Below are 22,431 nucleotides of genomic sequence, written 5' to 3' on the forward strand. Positions count from 1 at the left end.
GCTGCTTCTGATGTCAGCACAGATGCCTTTCAGTTCCATGGTTTCTTGTTCTGGAAATACTTGATCCTGCATAAAAATAGGACCAAGACAAGCAACAAGACAGAAACTAGATTTTGTATCCTTGGAGAGGCATAGCTTATCCTTGAACATTCTGCTATCAGCATCAGCAATAATAATTTTTTTTTATTCCATAAATTACTAGTCAGCATAGCTGTAGTTTACCTATATCAGTGATTTAATTGCAGTTTAAGTCAACAGACTTCACTTGTTTTACAGCTTTCTGTGGATAAGTAGATAGAAGCTGCTGGCTATTTTTAATAAATTCTCTTATAACACAAACAACACCACTATAACTGGCCCTAATTTATAGTTTTGTTCCCAATTTTCGCAGACAATCTAGTGTCTAAGCCGGCAGTATGACCCATGATTCTTTTTAACACCCTCACATAGTGGGGAAGGCTCCTGTAGTTTCTGTTCTTTGGATTTTCAAAAGAGCAAATTACTTGGGTGTTTGAGTTGCAGCATTATGAAAAATGATCCCTGTCAGTATAATGTTCTACATGTATGTCTGATTCTTGAGAGAAATAAATAGTACAACAAATGGAATCCACCCTGTCGTTCCAGGAAGAGCTGCGTCCCCAATTTGAAGCTAAATATTCCCAACTGGAAAGAGTAAATCCCATCACAGGAAAACCTGAACCTTTTCAGCCTTTCCCTGATAAGCTCAGTCGACTGATGGTGTCTGTCTCAGGAATATTCTTTATGGTGATGTTTAATAATATTAGAACTGTTGTATTGTAATTCACCTTACTCTGATGTAAATAGTAACTCGGCATGAGTGCATTCATTAAGATTAGTGGATTTACGTAACATAGGCAAAACTGATTGTCTGTCCTACTGCTTGTTCAGGGATCTCTTTGTTTCCCATGATGCAATATAGTTATGTTGGAAAAGAACAGTAAAAAAAATGTTGTAACTCATCTTGGTTTTTGTTCTCTCAAATTCTGCTCTCCAAAACAAATATCAATCTTTAAAACATTTGTTGTATTACTTCAGTGGATATAATTTCAGATGTGATTCCTTTTGTTCTAATACCTCTGTTCATAAATACATACCTGTAGATTTCACTGGTCCTTACTGCAGTGTTTGCAGTTGTGGTGTATCGACTGGTAGCCATGGAGCAGTTTGCTTCTTTCAAGTGGTATTTCATCAAGAAGTATTGGCAGTTTGCAACATCTGGCACTGGAGTCTGTATCAATTTTATGATCATCATGTCACTCAATGTTGTAAGTCTTCTGTTCTTTTAAAAAAGCAGTTAATTTTAAAGAGTAATTTTTAAAAGCTTACTGAGTTACCCATGTATTAGATATATACACGTTTATGCTTTTTCATGTAGCAGTGTCTGAAGCTAGTATTGCAGTGGATTTTTCTCCTCTGATGCAATGTTTGTTAATGTTTTTCTCCAATTCCTCCTTAATTTGTCACTGCACATCCTCGCTTACGTCACCGAGTTACAAGGGTATAGATTGCTGCTTTTTACATTTGTATTTTTTTATATTACCTTTTGCAGTAGATCTCTAATTGGAGATGTAGTTCTAATTTGAACTACATTATTTTCTTGACTGAGAATTTGGTTTCTAGGTTGTTTTTGATTAATGACTTCTTACTAAAATGCAGATATGATATCAGTGTTGCACAGTCCTGGAATCACTGTGATATATGATTTTGGTGTTAAGTTTTTTCTGTCATGTAGCAGCACAGGTTTAATCATTTGCTCTTATAGCATTACATGGACAGAAACTCTATTATTTCAGCTGCATTATCATTTATCATCTTTCTGTTCCCATGCAAGCACAAACAGATAAAAAGGGGTAATAACCCAGCAAACATTGGCTTTTAGTTCTCTTAAGGAATTGTACTCGCTGCAATAAGAAATAATTCTTCCAATCAGAGTCCTCTAGTTATTTCTGTTATTATGTATGATCACTCCACATCATAAAATGTATATTCAAGTGAACAAGCAAAGCTATCCAAAATAACTTGCTATTTGTAGTACACTGAAGGAAATGTATTTCAGAGTTGGCAATTGCCTGGGGCTAAATGACATTTAAAACAAAGACTTCACATGGTCAATATATAGAGAGAAAAGTTTTCAGTACAAAGGAAAACTGTACTATGATACCTTGATGCTGTAGAGCAAGATGCTTCTGTTTTCAATGTGGATTTGTCATCACTACAGCCAGGATGTCCTGTACTTATACCGTTTCATTTCTTTTTTAGGTGTATGAAAAAGTTGCCTATCTCCTGACAGATTTAGGTATGTAGGTCTTTACTAATGGTGTGGTTCTTGCTGGCTGTGGCATATACCTTTATAGTATACTTCTTTATTTACCTTTAAAGAAGTGTTTTGAAAACTTGATCTGTGAAGTACATTTCTGGCATTTTCCAAAGAAAGTGAGAAATATCACAGAAAGAAAATACATTAGTATCTCAGTGAGGAAATAAAATAAAAGTAAGGAATTTGTTCTTATACTTCTACTTTTAATGTTTTGTGGTATACACTGAAAAATAGTTATCTTCTTTTGGAGTGAAAGTCAAAACTTATTCTTTCTTAGAATGCTAAAGGGTTTTTTCCATTATCCCCAAGTGCTTGGTTTGTTTTTTATTAATTTTTAATTTGATCTTTCAGATGGAAAAAAATGGGTTAAGATAAAATTAAGTTGTCCCAGATAAAAATGTTGAGTCATGAATTTTATAGTAGTGAATTCTGTAACATTAAAATTTTATACTGAAGCCTCTAGTCATGATTCAATCACAGACATAAAGCTTTCTAGCTTATAGAAAGCAAGAAAGCAAAGATAGAATTTAAGATCTCTGGCTGTGTCAATGTGTTACTGTTTAGTGTTTCGTTTTACATGCTCACTTTTAGCCCATGTCAAAATATGCAAGTGATTTTGTCTTGGTTAAATGCCAACTGGCTGCTTAAATTCCACAGCTCCCTCTTTTGGTTAAAGTATTAAATGACGAGGTGCTCAGAGCTTTGTAACTGCTTCACCTAACAGGCAGTAGAACAGGCTAGAAAAATGCAGAATTTATGGCCAACTTACTTGAATTCTTCAAATATTTTAAAGTATTCTTTCATATCAAAATTATTTCTATTCCTTTTAAAGTATTTTGTATTGTTACTGGTCATAGAATGGGAAAGAAAATCATTGTTTAAGTGTTTAAGCAGTTTTTTCCCAAAATACATGAAAGAACTTTTTTCAAAAAAGATTTCTTGAATTAAATATAAAGAAGCATTAGGTGTTTCAGATAGGTAGCTCATTCTTCTTGCTAAGGTGTTTTACATCAGAAAAGCACACCCTTCTGGGAACAGCTGTCCTTATGTAAAGCTAGTAGTATCCTGTATATTTCTATCCAAATTTAGTCATCAGTAGACCAGAGTAGTTAAGCAGCACAAGTTTTAACTGACAAATCCAGGCAGTTTAGACCTACTACTCATATACTTTTACAACTTTTACTAATGTACTGTATTCCAAATTTGATATGTCCATCAAAGATGGATTTTGTAAAAAACTAATTTGTAAACATTACCACCAAATTCTAATTCAGACATAAATAATCTTAAGGAAAGATATCCAAAGGCAGTCCAGACCCACACAGAGCGCTTGTAGCCCTACTACACGTTCCTACATTTCTTTCCAAAAGAAGCCAAGAGAGAGCCTCTGTCCCTTCCTCGCTGAATTAAAAACTGTTTGACACTCCTCAAGCTTTATGAAAGGGAACTCCTGAGGATGAAGTAAAGGTTTTACAGAAGTATTTAGAGGGTGAGAAGCTTGGATGAGAAATCAGCTAGCTTTTAGATGACTCTTTCGCCTCTGCTTCCCTGGGCAGCTCTACTGATTCCAAGTGCTTTCAGGTTTTTTTGGGGGTTGGTTTGGTTTGGGTTTTGTTTGTTTTGGGTTTTTGTTGTTGTTTGGTTGGGTTTTGTGGGGTTTTTTTTTGTGGTGAGTTTTTTTCTTTGAATGAAGATACCTTTAATCTTAAGATAAAAAATTAACACTGGTTTCCAAATTTTTTCATGGATGTGAAACGGGTATCTTCCCATAGTATTATCTGAACCAAGGGGTTCCTATCTTCTGTTTCCACATAAACAACGTAGTCTAAGTTGGGGCAATGAAAATAAATCAATGGCAACATGACTTAAAACCATCTCTTTGTTTTGTTAATATTGATTGATCTGTGAGCAAACGTATACATAACACAGTTTCATTTTTGTTTATATAATGTATATTGTGTCTTTCTGAAGAGCACCCTAGAACAGAATCTGAGTGGGAAAACAGCTTTGCCTTGAAAATGTTCCTCTTCCAGTTTGTCAACTTGAACAGCTCCATCTTCTACATTGCCTTTTTTCTTGGCAGGTAAGTTATGTTTGCCAATTGCACTTACAGAACTCAAAATCTTCAGTAATTTTATAGATTTGAAGAAAATACAGGGGCAGTTTGAACTGTAAGGTTTAGATATGAGTTGGTTTCTGAGCATAATTAAAACACTAAATATTTCTAAATGTTGGAAGGGTTGGACCATTGAAATATTTACTCATGAAACTAGAGAGTAAAAATTCTACTTTTTCATGGGAATGTACATTACTTTCCTATTAAATAAGAAGGCAGAACTTTAGAAAATGCAACCGCTTGCTAGATGTGGGTCTGTATTTACCCCTGTGTTAATAGGCTTTATTAATATTTTCTTGTTTATTCCCCTTGAGTTGCATTTCCAGTAATGCATTTCTGTAAATAGTAAATATTGTCTGGCAAAAATTATACAAGAGCAGGAGAAGCAGAAATTCTGGCTCTAATTTTTGTGTGTGTCTTTAGGTTAGAGCATGAGATACAGCACAGATCTAACCTTGCTTCATCTTCAGTTCAATTTTGTAATGATCACACTTACCATTCCTGCAGAACCTACAGAACATTTCAGGGTATCTTCTATAAAGTTTTATAGTATAATTTCAGTTCAGGATTGTTTGGAAAAAAACTAACAAAAACAAACAAGCAAAGAAACAAAAAAAGGCTACGAAGGACTGTTGGTGAGAATCTGTTCGTTGCATTCAGTGGTGTATTCACCGTACAATACCAAAATTTCTGTGTGTATTGCTCTCTCCTGTATCTAACAGGACCAGACATGGGTTTTTTCTCTCTTTTATAACTTTCATCGAGGTCATCAAGAGCTGGGATTTGTTTTACAAATCAAGTGTACACTTCACGTGGGCAAGCAGATCCCTGTGCTGCAGTTAACTCCTATTAGTTGTAATGGCTTGCTTGTCTTCTTAGAAGTAGATTAGAGTTTGAATAGCTAACATGTGAAATCTCTGAAGCTAGGATTTTTATTCAGGACATAATAAAAGTTTAGGATCACTTGCAAAATGATGGTCTTTGTTTGCATTCTGAAACTTCCATATCCTACAGACACCAGATTTAAGCCTGTGTGATTTATTCTGTTGATATTTCCTGAATTCAGTGGATGTTATGAAACAACTACTGATACACAGGGTGTTTCTGGAATGTCCACTTAGAAACAGAAATCTTATTTTCCAGATTTGCAGGCCGCCCAGGAAAGTACAACAAGCTTTTTAACAGATGGAGACTGGAAGAGGTAAACAATCCTGTTTTGTGTTCCTGTGATGTTTCCATGAGTAAAAAGGAAGTGGCTGAAGCCCAGTTTAAAGATTTTATTATTCCAAGTCCAGCAAATATTAAACTCTTATTTATAGCAAAGGATAGAATCCAGGAGATGGGTTTTTCCTTCTGTGTTCTCCAGTGTGCTGAGTGACTCTGCCCAAGGCACACGAGTTCTTTCTGTCTGTCTTAGGGAAAAGCCATCAGTAATAGTCCCTTACCTCACATGCTCTGTGACTCCTATGAGATTGGAATCTCCTGGTACTTGGAATTTTTGGATAGAGGACATAAATATAAAGCCATCAGCTTTTTAATCAACATGATTAATTTCTGTCAGCACAGAAAAAAAATTGATCTGTTGGAATGGGCCCAGAGGAGGGCCACAAAATGAATCAGAGGGCTGGAGCAGCTCTCCTATGAAGGTAGGCTGAATTGGAGCTACTCAGCTTGGAGCAGAGAAAGCTCCAAGGAGACATTATTACTGCCTTTCAGTACTTAAAGGTGCTTGAATGAAAGAAGGGGACAAACTTTTGGTAGGGCCTGTTGAGACAGGGCAAGGATTAATGATTTTAAAGAAAGAGAGGGTGGATTTAGACTAGATGTAAGGAAGAGATTTTTTAAATATTATTTTTAAAATTTATTATTATTATTATTAGGATGATGAAACAGTGTGACAGGTTATCTATAGAGGTGATGGATGTCTTATCCCTGAAAACATTCAAAGTCAGGTTGGATGGGACTCCTCTAGTTGAAAATGGCCATACTTATGGCAGAAGTTTGGACTAGATCATCTTAAGGGATCCTTTCCAACCCAAAACAATCTATAATTTTGTACAGTTCTAAAAGAAGAAAATAATATTTTCAAAATTTAACAGGAATGTTAGAATTGCAACTCACCAGTGTGCTGAAGTGTCCTCTTTTCTCTGAAAATCAGATTTCTTCTACTGAAACTTGGTAGCCACAGAGTAAAATATTATAACTTTGTAGTCAATTAATTGAAAAATAGTTCTATAATTACTTAACATTTTAATATAGCAGTACATACGTATACACACATATATATGTATATATATACGCACAGATAGATAGATACAGATAACATACCAGTACCAGAAATTCTGCCAGTAAATCTTTCTTTAGACTTGGATTATTGCAAATGAAATATTGCTCCATTTTTTTTGAAATGATTAAGTACTTATTGGTCTAAGTGAAACAGTCTTTATCATTTATCATATATCTAGCACGCATACTTTAAATTGGGCAATATGATCTAATATCTAACAATGTGTCTAAAGATTGTTCAGCTGAAGTCTGTTAATATTTATTTTATTAACATTTATTTTAATATTTTGCAGGTGGAGATTAATGTTTTTCAACACACTTAATATTTTTAATTTAGACTCTGAACAAATAAAAAATTAATGAATTCTCTGATTTTAGCTGTTGATCTCTTCCACTTCATTTCAGTGTCATCCTAGTGGCTGCTTGATAGATCTGTGCTTACAAATGGGAGTTATTATGGTTTTAAAACAAATGTGGAACAACTTCATGGAACTAGGCTATCCGTAAGTTCAGACGTTAAAGTTCATTTTAAAAATAGTAAATCCGTGTTAGCATGATTCAGTGCTAGGGAGAAGTGTTTTTATATTTGGAGAATGCTTTCACACATTGCACCTCAGATATTGTCGCTTTATTCCCAAGGAAAGCATTGTCTTCCACTCTGAGATAAAGATTCTCAGGATATGTTAAGCATCTCCGTTGTTTATTAGGATTTCATTTTCCGTAATACAGAGATGTTCAGCCTCTGAAATGACTAATGAGCTAAGAGTCTTACACCTCACTTGAAACTGTAGGAATACGTTTCCTGTAAAATGTTGATCATCAAATATTGATCAAATTGAAGTCTCAACCTTGAGAATACGTTAGGAAGGATTTTGCTCACAACATGCAATTGCAATTGTTCTGCACATGAGGGACAGTGTACTGTATGTTGAGGAATTTTGAAATTGAGAAACCTACTTTAACTGCCAGGCTTCCTGTCTTCTCAGCCAAGCAGGATGTTAACTTTGTCTAAAATTTATTTTAGAACATGCTTATATTCTGTTACAGAAATAAATGTTTTGTTTTGACAAAACCATTGTTTGCAGCATAGGCAACAGTTTATCTTTCAAACAAACAAAACCTGCTCTTTCAGTAACAAGAGAGATTAGGAGCCAAACACTAAATTAGCCTGAGAGAAAAAAGAGCTGCTTTTTTATAAAAATACTTACAAGAAAGTTATTTCCCATCTTTAGTCTCTCTTCCATATTATCTAGAAACAAATAGTAGTCTTTAGTTGGTCCATGTGTCAGTACTAGATAATATTTTTCATTTAAATTACAGTGTAATTTATGAGCCTACTATCTCCTTAATATTTATGACTACTTTGTGAAAAGATTTTTGCACAGCTTTATGAAGAATAGTCTTAAATATTTCTGCATACAGCAACACCTTTTAAAATTCTTTTTCCTGCTTTAAGAAAAGAAATATTCTGTAGAACATCTAGATCTTTAGGTTTGTTCAAAAATATATGTATTTTAGTCTTCAGTGTGTTTTACTATGGTGTTCTTACTGGGTTCCACTGACCTGGTTTGTCTTTTACAGGATTGAAATAAAGCATTATTTATTTTTTAGTGCTCTTGCTATGCGTGATTTTTTTTTTTACTTTTTTAAGTTTAGTCATTCAGGTAAATCCTACCAAATTAAAAAAGTCCATGCAAGCATGTTCCATATTATGAAAAGCTTATTTATACAATGCCAAACATACTACATTAAAGACAATTAAAATATTAATGCAGAATTATGAGATCTTCTGTAAGTTCTTTGCATTGCATCTAAGAGGATATTGTAAAATTTTCCATAAAATATTTAAGTAATCATTCAGATGCTGTTCAAAACAGGGCTGCTTATTTCAGAACAGTACCAGAACATATTTTAAGTCTGTGAGCAGATACAGTCATTAATACTCTCTTTATCTAATAAAGTTTATTACAGAATTGGTGGTCACGACGCAAAATGAAGAGAAGAGGGCAAACAATGGAGAATAAAATTTCTCTACCTCAATGGGAAAAAGACTGGAATCTGCAACCTATGAATCTCCATGGTTTAATGGATGAATATTTAGAGATGGGTGAGCAAATCTAGGAGGTGTTGGTTTTCTTCAGAAGATAGAACTATGTTACACATTAAAAGATTTTTTGAATTTCCAGTTTCTAACCATGGAAATGCCTGTCTAGTTTTACAGTTTGGCTTTACCACCATCTTTGTGGCTGCCTTCCCCCTGGCACCTCTCCTGGCACTGCTCAACAACATCATAGAAATCAGGTTAGATGCATACAAATTTGTCACTCAGTGGCGAAGACCCATGCCTGCAAGAGCAACAGATATAGGTGAGAGAACCCAGTGGCTGCCATTGCCAGCTACCATCTCTTTGGGTTTTCCTCTTGAGAACAGCTCCACCCTTGAAGTATTTCATGTGTCAGGATGATAACGTAACTAACAGATTTCAGTGACAGCTTTCCTTTTCAGCAACAAAAGGATAGTTAGTTGATTTGCAAAGAGGATCCCTCAAGTTTGTTTCCCATTTACAATAAGGAATTGTTATAATTTGAATATTGGAAACAGGCTAAAAGTATTTCAGGCTTCTGATTTGTGGAACTCTAGGTGTAAAATGAATTGAATTTAGAAATTATATAAAAGGACTGAATTAACTTTTAATTTAAAATTTAATTAAATAAGAAATCTCTTTTCAAAACCTCCTATTTGGCCTTCATAACAAAAAATTACCATTATGTCTTTGTTGCTTGGCTGTATCTTTTCAGCAGGGTGTGCACTGTTGTAGGATTTCATTTGGGTGGCACGGGTGGTGGCTGCAGTGTGGGGACATGGCTTCATCTGATTAGTTTTTCTGTCTCATAACTCATTCTTAACAAGAAAGGAAAATTGTATGACTATTAATGACTTTATTATCACGGGTATGACTTTATATGACAATATGACTATAAAAAACTGACTACTTTGTTGAAATTTCTCTTGTTTCTAGGTATTTGGTACGGGATTCTGGAAGGAATTGGAGTTCTGGCTGTCATCACCAATGCCTTTGTTATTGCCATTACTTCTGATTACATTCCACGTTTTGTCTATGCATACAAATATGGTCCCTGTGCAGATCAAGGGTACAGACAAGAAAAGTAATTAGGATATTCTTTATATATACATGTATTTTTGAGTGGAAGCACAATTTACTGCTGTATTTCTATGATAACTTACATCAGATACATTTCTTTACATTCTGTGCAAACCTTCCCAGATGAGAAGAGCGAGTAAGTCAGCTGTTCCAAAGAGTTTGCAAAGTAGCTCTTTATAGAAGTGGAAAATCATCTCTTCCCTCCTGAATGCAAACAAAAAAGTCTGTACACTGCATCAGTTCTCAGATCTTTTATAGATAAGCTTTTCCTCTTCTCTGCAGTAGGTCTATGCTGTCTTCTCCCAGTGCATTCCCAAATACACATATATGCTCCCAAAAATAGTGATTTACTCTTCCTGAGCTGTCACAGGAAAAGAGAGTTTAAGGCCAAAAATAGTGAGGTGGGATAGGATGAAAAGAGATAGTATCAGAAAAATGTTAGTGCTTGATGCACCCTACCCATTTAAGAGAGAACTATGTAATTCTATTTCTTCTTTTGTCAGTAAGTGGTTTGAGGTATTATAGCAAACCTGAAGATCCAGGATTATAAAAGGATTCCTCATGCATCTCTTCTTATGTCTTCTTTGACTTGCAAATATGCTTTAGTTAAGTTACAAGACAGATTTAAAGAAGATAGTATATCTTTCATGTCTCTGTGGTTTTCAAGCAACAGCAAAAATTCACTCCTACAGTCATAAATCAACATATTTATATAATTCTGTAATTAATAGTAATACATTTTTGCCTTTAATATAAGTGTTTGGTATATATACACTGTTCATGTTACTGTTGATGAAAACTCATAAAACCTGTTATTTTTTTGTATATGCTGCATTATTGGTGGCCAATTCTGCAAGGGTGTTAAATTATTCTGCTCTCTGCCTTTCTATCCATCTTTCAAAGATCAGTAATTTTAGAAAACAGTTAAAAGCATCGTAGCAGCAATTTTTGGTTTATATCTCCCAGCAGGTAAGAAGCAAAACCATAAGAAGTGCTGAAAATAGACTTTTAAACACTGCTATAGCTGAAACAGTTGTTAGTCTTCTTTTTCCAGTAAACTTTGCTTCTCTGCATGAATTTCAGAGTTGCCTTTGTCCTGATAAGTAAATAAAGTACTATGCTCACAGTATCTGATAGCAGAATATGTTTACGTACAGGATGTTTATTGTATAACCACTTTATGAAGAAAGCGCTGCCCATATGGCTTTTTCTTTCAGATGCTTAAAAGGATATGTCAACAGCAGTTTGTCAGTATTTGATTTGAGTGAACTTGGGATGGGATACTCAGGATACTGTCGGTACGTTTCTTTGCTCCCACTTACTGCAATACAGACATGGACATTAATGCAGACAGTAAATTAGCGGTGCTGAAATTGCTGGCATTTCCTTTTTGCCTTTGAAAACATTGGAGTTCATGTTTGTTCAACATGGAGTCCTTGAGTACAAAGAGAGCAGTGTATCCTACCACACAGACATACTGGAAATTTGTGTTTGAAGTTTTTGTAGGACTCTTGCAAGCCATTATCTTTCATGTCTCTATGAATTATTTAATTTAAAAGTTTTACCAGCTGCCAAGAAGGGTAAAAATCCTCATTTCAATTTTGTTAAGCATTCTGAAGTCAATAAATTAAAATACACAACTAAAATTTTTGTTATCTCTCTAACTCAGATTGAGATTACAATTCTTGCAAACAATTATGCAAGATGAATATAAAAATACAGCATAAAAATGAAATAGGACATGAGCGCACTCCTGTTTTCTGAGTTAGGTTTGCAGTAAGCATTAGTTTAAATTAGAATCATATTTCATTTATGCAAACTTTGGAGACTCTCAAATGCTTATAAGCAAAGACAAGAACCAATTTAGAATCAACACACTTAACGCTTCAGCTTTGTAACAATAAAAGAAACTGTTTGCTCTGGATTTTTGGAAGGAAAAAGTACTGTCTCATAAACAGCTTTATTTAACAGCCTGTATTCTGGACAGCTCTCCTTTTCAGTTTAACTCCTCTTGAAGTCTGCTTTCACTTCAGTTTCTCTCCTTTTAGCCAGATCTGGGATGAACCAGAGAGCCCTTGACCATGTCAAAATTTTTATTACTCAAGAGAGCACAGAGTAACTCACTGAGTTTCTCTTTGCTCTGCAGGTACAGAGACTACAGAGCCCCTCCATGGAGTTCGACTCCGTATGAATTCACTTTGCAATTTTGGCATGTCCTGGCAGCACGGCTGGCCTTCATCATAGTATTTGAGGTTAGTTGTGGAAGGGAGCAAGCCCTTTCTACCTTTTATAGGTCTGAGTTGATTCTTTATAGTTGTCCTATAAGTAAATTGTCATTTTAATCAATTGTTTGTTCATTACAGTCAAGACTGAGGAAAAAAATTTCTTCCTCAAACTGTTGACTATCAGCCACTTTAAACAGAATTGACAGAGCATACACTTGCTGTAGAATGCCTCTAAAATCATATTTCCTTAACAGTCATCTTATACATCATGTTGGTTCCCTGCCCAATCGTTCCTATTTTATTGAAAAAGAAGTGCAAGTTTTGCGTATATTAGGCACAATTATTACAAGATTGAATGTGTGTCAGGAAAATGATACATGATTCTAGGTTAATATGAAAGTTGAAACATGTATGCTAAGTTTGAAGTATGTATTGCATTCTCCCCAGGACTCTGATCACCTATTTCCATGATAAGCTCTGAACAGATTGCTTGTTGGTAGCATTGGCTTTTGTTGATCAAACTAGCATATCCTGTAGTCACATATTCAGTTAAGTCACTAACTCTACCTGTTGTTTTCCTTCTTAGAAACTTCAGCATTTTCCCATTTCTTTTAGATCACTCATTTACTCCCATAGGAGTGTTTTTATTAAAAAAAAAACAAAGGAGTTGCCTTTCAGTCACAAATTGAATCTCAGTTCCAGTTCTGCCACAGACTTTTAGGCTCTAAAGTGTAGTCCTACAGAGGAATACTTATTGATATGTTAAGCAATTATTTTTGTTTTTCTTTTCAGCACCTTGTTTTTGGAATAAAGTCTTTCATTGCCTACCTAATTCCAGACATACCCAAAGACTTGTGTGACAGAATGAGAAGAGAGAAATACTTAGTCCAGGAAATGATGTATGAGGCTGAACTGGAACATTTGCAAAGAGAAAGGAAAAAGAATGGGAAACAGTATCACCATGAATGGCCTTAGTCACTACCATGCTACAACAAAAACACTTCAGAACTGGAGAGCGAAGTTACAAAATGAAGTCAATCTGGCATCAGTGGGAGATTTGGTGGTGGTGTATTTATGTTCTTGCTAGGCAGTGCAGTTGCTTACTTTGGTGGGCATCGAGAAATGGATGTTTCCAGTGATGTCAATGAAAAGCCTTACCTGTAACTGGTCTGTGATGAAGTCCAGTGACAGTTGGCATTCAGAAATGTGCAGACAAAGAAAATATCTGGACTCTGTTTTAAAAAAAGGCAATGGGTTTTCATGCTGTTTATGAAGATACTATCAGCATGATGAAAACAGAAAATTACCTGTGAACCTATAGAGTAAGGGCATGACTAAAACCAACTTATGTGATATCCACTACTTCTACAGCTTCTGATTGCTCATCTCCATCTGTAATGCCTCTAAAGAAAAGAGCAGTTGTTGCCTTTGTGGCCATGACTTGATCTTTCAGGCTTACTGTTTTGTCAGGTTTGTCCTAGTCTCTTGTTGAGATTGTGGATGTGGTCCTACCCTAAAAAAGGGGTCTGTGGCTGCTAAATATTTACTATGCAGTTTAAGATTTGCACATTAGTGTCATTAATTTATACACCTAGTTGAAAACCAAAAAGTCCAAATTCAGAAAGAAAACAGCAGCACCGGGAGAAGGTAATTTTCTGTTTGAAAATTACACAGCTGTTCAGTTGTCCTTGCACTTTTGTGTGTGAAAGGCCATCTCAACACAGCATGAAAGAACGGTCATTTTCAGCTTCCAGCATGAAAGAACTGTCATTTTCATGCTAACTGTGTTACTGTTCCTCTTGATCTGCCTGGGCAACGATTCCATGACTTCACAGAGTGCTAACTTGAAATGCTCCCATGCAGTGCAAATGACTTTCTCTTCAAATTCGATTATATCTTTATAGTATGCAAGCTTCTGCCAGTATATATGAGACATGCAGTATAGCATTGTGGCTTACTTGTTCAGGGAAGGAGAAGAAGAGCAATTTGTAACAAGGTTCTTCTTATTGTAATAGTAAATGTTGCAGTAATGTACACTTCTTTTATTGGCCTAAATATGTCATAACATTGGAGCTGGATACCGCTAAATATGTATACAGATTGTATATAAATGCATACACACATGGTATTTACTATTATTATTAGTAGTAGTAGTATGCCTTCTTACACTTGGGGTGGATTTTTTTTATAAAATCACTAAAAAAATAGATGTTCATTGAAGAATCAAATTTCAATTTTTACGTGCAAACAGCATACTGCAGTGTTGATTGTGGTTAATAGTCACATTTTGGTGATGAAATTGTCTGTTACTAGCATTTCATAATACAGGAAAAGCACTTAATGTTTAAACAAATTTAAGGGATACCTTGCAGGGAGGGGAATGGATATACAGAGTTACAGTTCTGTTTCTCTCGTACAGTTTTAAATAATGCTTTTCTGTATTGGATGAGAAAAATCTAAAAAACAAAGAGTCAGCAAAGCACAATAACTACAAAGTCTACAAATTTTGACGTTATTTTTAGGGATAAAGCTGCAGCAAAATCACTGCTGACAGATATGAAAAGACCTGAATTTTTGCTATTTACATTAATCCTGTGTAATTAAAAAGTGTGATTCGAGTATTCACTTGCATTTATTAGCACAATAATTTTATTTTATTTCACTGAAATTAATTTCAAGAGTCAAGAGCCCATCAAAGTAGGTAAATAGGATCTGTTGTATCCAGAGAGCCTAACATCAGACTTTTAAGTTCTTCAGTTGTTTCACGACATTCATGAGCTTTCTTGATTAATTTCAGCTCTGTTACCAGACAAGGCACTTTTAGGAGTATCTATAGTACTGCATGAAAGGAGGAAAGAAATTTGAAGATCTGACCCAATCAGGTACATTAGCCATTCATTCTGTCATAAAGGGCAGATGGAACTCAGCTTGCCATACTTTGGAAAGGCTGTTTTGTTCCTTCATCTTCTGGGTTGTGCATTAAATTCCTCGGGAGTCATTATCAGAAAAAAATTACTGCACTCTCTTCAGTGCTAATACAGTCTCAAGGTTTGATTTAATTTATTGTCTCTGTGTCTCATTCTGTGGACAGTCAAGTGCTGTTTGACAGCAATAACCGTGTGTCACAGTTTTTATTTTTGTGCCACCTTGTGACAATATTTGAATGCTTCAGGAGGTCACAAATGAGCTCATTGTAATATTTTCTCTAAAAACAAAATGTCTTGGCTGGCCCAAGTTATAAAGATACAGGGTAAAATCAGGCAAAAATCAGAAATATTATCTTATACTTTCTTGGTTTTGCTATTGATATTGGCACGTGTCAGTACATGCCTAGGCAAATTCCAATTGGACTTCAAAAAACACATTAAACGATCTTCTTGTATTTGAGATTTACATTTATATATATTATGAATTTTTTTCAACACTGGGATATAAGAGCCTATGAAAGGCACGTATGTAGATCTGACATGGTGCATTTTATGCACTGGGAAAGGACATGAAGTTTGGAGAAACACTCTGTGTGTCCTCTCATTTTGGAGGACATCAACAGTGTGTAAAGGTCTTGCCACTGTCTAGCCATTTGCTTAAGCTGAGAAACCTTTTTGCTGGACTTTGCTCAGTATGCTGTTTTCATTGACTGCATGTTATTTTCCTAAAGAATAAGGCACACACTGTCCTCAGGAATAATGTATTTTTTGAATGGTGAATGATCTTTTAATATTTTAAATATTGTCTTTTCAAAAAATTGACTAGACTGTGCATGCAGGCTGCATTTGTGAAATTTGACAAAGCTTTAGAACCTCAGTTTGTGCAAAAATGCTTTAGATCATTGCAGATCTAATCTACGAAAAGTTTGCTCTATGCATGCGCCCTTAGAGAGACTGCATGAGCAACTAGGTTTTTTTATATATTAAGTATTTGTTCAAAATGTGTTAATTATTCTTAACCAAATTCTGCATCTTGATCCAGACAAAAGAAATTTCCATTTCAGGAATGGCACAAAGTCCAGATACATGAGATGCACCTCATTTCTTACAACTTTTTATTCTTAATTTGTGCCTAATGTGTGAGATCTGAATTTTGATGAATAAAAAAAGGAAGATAAGAATTCTGTTTTATTGCCCATCCTAATGAGAGGTTCCCCATAGTTTGTCTCTACAAAGAGGGAGGCATTAAGAGTATTCACAACTGACTGCTAAGGCTTGCCTGAATGTTGAGCTCAGGCTCCCACAGCACACTGATTGAGCATCCTCCTTAGAATATTTGGAAACAAGGCAAACCTCATGATGAGTTCAGTAAGGCCTTGGAAACTGTTACCCATGGCATTCTCCTGGAGAAGGTGGCAGCAGGTGCTCTCTTAGCTGGGTTAAAGCTGGATGGCCATGCCTAGAGGATGGCGGTGAGAGCTGTTTATCCAGCTGGCAGCTGGTCAGGAGTGTGGTTTCCCAGGGAACCACTTCTGTTGGGGCCAGTTCTATTTAATGTCCTTACCAATGATCTGGACAAGGGGATCAAGGGCATCCTCAGTGAGTTTTCAGCCAATCCTTAGTTGGGTGGGACTGTTGAAGGCTCTGCAGAGGGACCTGGACAGGCTGGATCCATGGGCCCAGGTCAGTGGAGTGCTCAGTGTGGCCAAATGCCAAGTCTTGTCCCTGGAACCACAAGAACCCATTGCAGTGCTGCAGGCTGGGGGCAGAGTGGCAAAGGAGCTGGGGGTGCTGGCCAAGAGCAGCCGAGCATGAGCCAGCTGTGCCCAGGTGGGCACAAAGGCCAATGGCATCCTGGCCTGTGTCAGAAACAGGGTGGCCAGCAGGAGCAGGGCACTGATTGTCCCTCTGCATCTGGCACTGGTGAGGCCATGCATTGAGACCTGTGTCCAGTGCTGGCCTCTCAGTTGCAGGCAGACACTGAGGTGCTAGAGCATGTCCAGAGAAGGGCAGTGAAGCTGGTGAGGCATCTGGAGAGATTAAGTCATAGGAAGGGTTAGTTGAAGGGGCTATAGTTGTTTAGTTAGATGAGGAGGCTCAGAGGAGTCTTACCACTCTCCACAACTGCCTGGAAAGAGATTGTAGCAAGGTGAGAGTCAGCCTCTTCTACCAGGCAGCTAGGGACAAGACAAGGGAACATAACCTCAGGCTGCACACAGTGAGGTGCAGGTTGGATATCAAGAAGAATTTTTTAATTGAAGGCGTTGGAACAGGTTGTCCTGGGAGGGGGTGGGGTCATCATCCTTGGGTGTGTTCAAGAAATGACTGCACATGCCACTTAGTGTTGTGATTTATTTGTCATGGTAACACTTGGTCAAAGACTGGACCTGATAATTTTGGTGACGTTTTCCAGCATTAATGATTCAGTTTTTTCCTAACTGTTTTCGTTCAAGAATTTGAGAAAATGGTGACAGGGCTAAAATTTCAATAGTGATTAAGTGAGCTTTTTTTTTTTTCCGTAGATGCTTCATGGAAGTACATATCTTCACTAGTATGAAATACATATCAACTGTGGCCTTTTCCAACAACAACTTGTCATAGATTGTGTTCTGAGGCACAGTTAGGCTCAATTGTGTCCTGTGGAAAGCACAAAAGGAAAGTGTCTAGACAAACTGGTACATATAGGTTAGTAGATAAATATCTTAATGGAAAAATTAATAAATTTCCAGAAGTTTCCTTCATAAAAAGTTCTACAGAAGGAAAAATACCTTGGGAAACATAGCTTCAGGGCAAGTATTAATATGGGGAAAGGCAAAAGTTTTGGTGATGTTTTATTCTTAATGTGCCATTAAGATGATCAGTCTAATCATATGTGTAATGCACATCCTTGCTGCGGCTTCCTCCACTGCAGAATCCAGAGAGAATTTCTGGAGCCATGGAGTCCATTGGAGTTACCTGCCAAGTCCTACATGGCACTGTGGGACTTAGCAACTTTTGCATTATGTAACAATTTGTTTGGAGGCAAATTAGCCTGTAAATGTCACCAATTTTCATTAAAACTATTATAAACTAGATTTTTATATATATACTGGGTAATAGCCTTATCAATAAAGCTCATTTTATACAAACAGCTACTTATGAATGCCATAAAGTTGATGGAAAATTTAAAAAACCCCATATTTTCTATTTAGTTTCTATTAAGAAAATGGACAGAGAAGAAAATAGTGGTGTCAGTAATCACTTACAATGCAGTAGTACTTCCAGAAGCATTATATTTTTTTGAATCCTCATAAAGTGCTGATGTTCCTTGTTTGGGGCAAAGTTTGAAACAAATGTAAGGGCAGCATTTTGTAATAATTATTTGATGTTAAGACTGATTTTAGAATTCAAATAGAATTCCACTTCTAGGCAGACCTGTTACTTGTTTCCAATGCATACTTTGTCTGACTGAGATGCAAACAATGACACTTTTTGGAAGTGTTTTAGTGAATTCTAACCTATATTCCTGTAGTAGAAAATCTAGTAGCTTCAAAAATTCCTGGAGTCTTTTCATACTCAACCTCACACTTGCAAAGCACACATTCTTCTGAGGTCAAATTCAGAGCCAGCATGTGGAGGGTGAGAATGAGCACCAGGCAGCAAAGGTCTCCTGTTCACCCCAGCAAGTTTTGATCCAGAATTGCAACAGGCTCTGAAAAATAAGGGTTTGAGGATGAAGCATGGGGACTGGCTCCTGATCTTTTCTTTTTTTTTCTCCTTTGGCTCATTCTTTACTTATCCTCAGTGTTTTTTATTGCACACTGCCTTCTGAGTGACGGTCCCATTTCCAGAGCAATTCTGTAACAGCAGAGTTTTCTTTCAGGCTGTTTTTGGATGTCCCCAACTGAGATGCCAAAGCAGAAAGTGCACAAATAGCAGTCTGTTTGGTGCTTTTTACAAATCAGTTTGCCTTGGTGGGATGAAGCAGTGTGAGGAAGTATGGGGCACCTCTCCCTGTGCTGTTACTGTCCTTTTAGTCACTTCCCCAAGCACCACAGTCTTTTCTCATTATGTCCGTTCCTACACATGCACATACATCCTAAATACCCTTCTTTGGGTATTTGGAAGCAAGGCAAACCTCATGATGAGTTCAGTAAATCCTTGGAAACTGTCACAGTCGTATAATTTTTAAATTTCTACACTGGATTCCTTTTGAAAATTGTTATCTGATATTGCCGTTGCAAACACATTTACTAGAAACTTGGATTGTCACAAGCTTGGTATAGCCATAATAGCACAATGTTACCACAACAGCACAAAGTTCTAATGGCACAACAAGGAACAGTAGGGAAATCACTGCACTACTCCATTGTATACAGGAACTTTTTAAATCCAGGACTGGGTTGTATTCTTGAAATGTTATGGTGTATTCCCTCGGCACTGCACTCACAATGATCTTGTGCGAGTTCTGCTGGCTCGTTCTGTCTTCTTGATACAAGCACTCTATTGCTGGCTGTTCTCTGGAGTTTGAATTCTTACTGACATGAGCTACTTACCTGTTCAAATGCAACAGGGTGAGAATTTAGGATTAAACTTAATGGAGTCTAAAGCTGGTGAGATTTTAACCACTGAGAACACGATGATTTCTGTGTTAATAATAATAAAAAAACCAGATTACATTTTCTGTTCTTGTTCTATTTAATTGACTTGGAGTTTCGTATTGAAAAATCTTCCAAACTGTTGGCTGTAATTTTTACCTAGAGTAGTATCACTGAAATTTCAGTTCTTTGAAATAATCTCATGTAAAATCTAACTGAATAAGATAGTTCAGTCACTTTTTTTACTCTGATCATCCTGGCTAACTTGCAATGTCATAATCATAGCAGATTTCTTAAAATGTTTATATATTTGAAAGTTATGTAATGTTTAAATACAACTTGATTTCTAAGTAAGCAGTAAGAACAAAATTTCAGCTATTTTTTCTACTCATAAATCTACACTTTGTAAGTAATATTTGAAAGAAATTTACAGTATCAGAGAGCATTTTTGAAGAAATCTACTTTTCTGTGCAAAAGCTGTAAGTTCCTCCAGCATGTCAGCTTTCAGTTTATTTTGTGTTTTAAGATTGCTTTTACAAGCAGCTATGTACCCCAGAAGTAAAAGAATTCACTGAGGAAAAAGTTGTAAATCTGATTAATTATTGTAAGACACTTTTGGCATAAATTTGTCTTTGGGGTGCTGTTTACTTTATCAAGGTTTACATTTACAAATGCAACTACTTGCTGTATCATGCACATTTGATTATTACTTTTTTTTCAGTAATAAACTTGGATAACTTTGAAAAAGGCTGTGAGCTTTATTATTCCAAATAGTCAAAGATAATTAAAAGTAATTGTATACTTGAAAAGTGAGTGCTCATGAGCATTCAAACCATAGTCATGTAAGAAAGTAATTTCAGGGTCATACTTGGCTTAGGCATTTATAACAATTAAATAATCAATTATTTTGGCCTCAAGGCACAGCTAGACTGAGTTTTCAAATTTTCAGTCATTTATGTTGTACTGCTTTTATTAGTGACTAACAATTTCTTAAATTTAATCTCTTCTAGGATTTACCTGTGCCTAGTTTCATAATCTCAGTTTTTCAACCAAAGTGGACAGGGTAGATCTGACCCTGGAAAGATCAATGGCTCAGGAAGTGGAGAGTAAATTTTTTAGTATTTCTTTAGGGATTGGTTAATTATAAGGTATTAAGTTAGGGTTTTAATATTTAATTTTTATAAATTTATATAGTTTAGTATTTAAAAATATTATGGATATTATGTTTTGGTTAAAAGTTATATGATATTAATAATTTTTGTAGTCCAAATATTAATATAAAATTTAAGATTTTTTTGTTTTGTAGGTTGAATTGGGAGTGTTTGGTATGAATTGTAGTTTTCTTGTGTGGTTGATGTTTGTGTGTTTGGTTTTTTGTTTGTGGAATTGTTGGTGTGAGTTTGAGTGTGATATGGTTTTATGTTTTTTGTAGGGATTTATTTGGTTTTTGTATTTGTGGAAATATAATTTTTATTTTAAGCTATTTGTGGAAATGGTGTTTTAATTTTTGTTTTAGGGTTTTTGATTCAAATTGGATGACTTTTTAAAATTTCATTTCTGTGTTATCTGAAAAGTGTTTTAAAATTGGAGGATTAGGTTTTGTAAATGAGTTATTAAAAATTAAAGATATTTAAAGTTTTGTTTAATTTTATTTGAGGTGTTGTTTCAGTTATTTTTTGTTGTTGTTGCTTTAAAATGTGTTTTAGAGTGTGGTGTGGTTTTTTTAAATTTGTTTGAATTGTGTGGGATTCAGGAATTTTAAAAGTGTGGTGAATATTAAAATTTATTAAAAATGTGGTTAGTTTTTGAGTTGTGGGGTTATTGTTTGGTTTTGTGGGGGGGGTATATTTAATGAAGGAAAAGTTTGTAGAAAGTGTTGGTATTTATGATTGGGGTTTTTTTGTGTGTAGAAGTAAAAATTGTATTTGAAAAAGTATTAATAGATACATGAATATTTTTTAACTTCATAAAAGATTTGTATTTGGTAATATTTGTTTGTTACAGGTGTAAAGTTTATAATTTTTGAGGGTTAACAGTTTTTGTAGAAACAGGAAGTTATATAAGTTGATAGTTAAGGTAAGTAGTAATAATGGTTTTTGTTTGGGTTTTGGAAATGTGAAATATTTGTATAAGTGTTTGTGTATTTTGATGAAAAAAGTACGATTTAGTTTTGTTTCTTTGAAAATGTAAGGTGTGTGCCCATGAGATATAAATGGTCCAGTAGCGTTTCCTGGGTTTCCCTCTTCACCTTGCTGACAATCCCAAGTGTGGAAGCAGGAGGGGAAAGCATGCCACGTGAGACAGCAAGCAGCTGCCTTACAGCCAGACTCAGCTGTAAGCTTTAATGAGATTATAAGAGCACTGTAAAATGGATTAACACAAATATTGAGGATTAACACAAATATTGACTTGCTTCTCAGTTTCTTGACAAACTGTTCCATGCAAGCAAGGGAGTGTCATTTACAGGCTGCTATTTCTGTTCTCTAATTAAAATCCTGGGACCACTTCCAGGGATAGAGCATGAACCCAGACAGGGGCAGTAACTTCAAGGACCAGATTGACATACATCTGCATCATAAAGTCACTGCTAAAGCAAAAGCAACAGAGGGGCTCTTCAAAGAAATACAAGCTAAATGTGTCAGGTGGGTCTGTGAGTTCTCTTTGGTATTTTCATTTAGTCTGTTTCACTCAATTGTGAGTTTTGTTTTAAAACAAATATATTTGTTGAAAAACTATATCCAGAAGTTAGTCAAGGTGAGAGGTGATCTGTTGGCTTTTTTCAACCAGCAAGTTTTCAAA

The 22,431-nt window shown here is 35.6% G+C and overlaps 1 protein-coding gene across 1 annotated transcript in view; it reads left to right on the forward strand.

Moving 5' to 3' along the window:
• The window catches only part of ANO3 (anoctamin 3), a 112,072-nt gene extending 95,673 nt beyond the window's left edge, over positions 1–16,399 (forward strand). Inside the window, 12 exon segments of the mRNA XM_031061879.1 lie at positions 625–765; positions 1,122–1,286; positions 2,281–2,317; positions 4,310–4,421; positions 5,598–5,655; positions 7,146–7,243; positions 8,702–8,847; positions 8,954–9,106; positions 9,760–9,907; positions 11,121–11,201; positions 12,050–12,155; positions 12,921–16,399. Coding sequence (XP_030917739.1) covers positions 625–765; positions 1,122–1,286; positions 2,281–2,317; positions 4,310–4,421; positions 5,598–5,655; positions 7,146–7,243; positions 8,702–8,847; positions 8,954–9,106; positions 9,760–9,907; positions 11,121–11,201; positions 12,050–12,155; positions 12,921–13,103 — 1,428 coding nt within the window. The 3' untranslated portion in view covers positions 13,104–16,399.
• The last annotated feature ends 6,032 nt before the right edge of the window (positions 16,400–22,431 follow it).

Source organism: Geospiza fortis, unplaced genomic scaffold, assembly GCF_000277835.1.
Source record: "Geospiza fortis unplaced genomic scaffold, GeoFor_1.0 scaffold113, whole genome shotgun sequence".
In the NCBI taxonomy this organism is placed as follows: Eukaryota; Metazoa; Chordata; class Aves; order Passeriformes; family Thraupidae; genus Geospiza; species Geospiza fortis.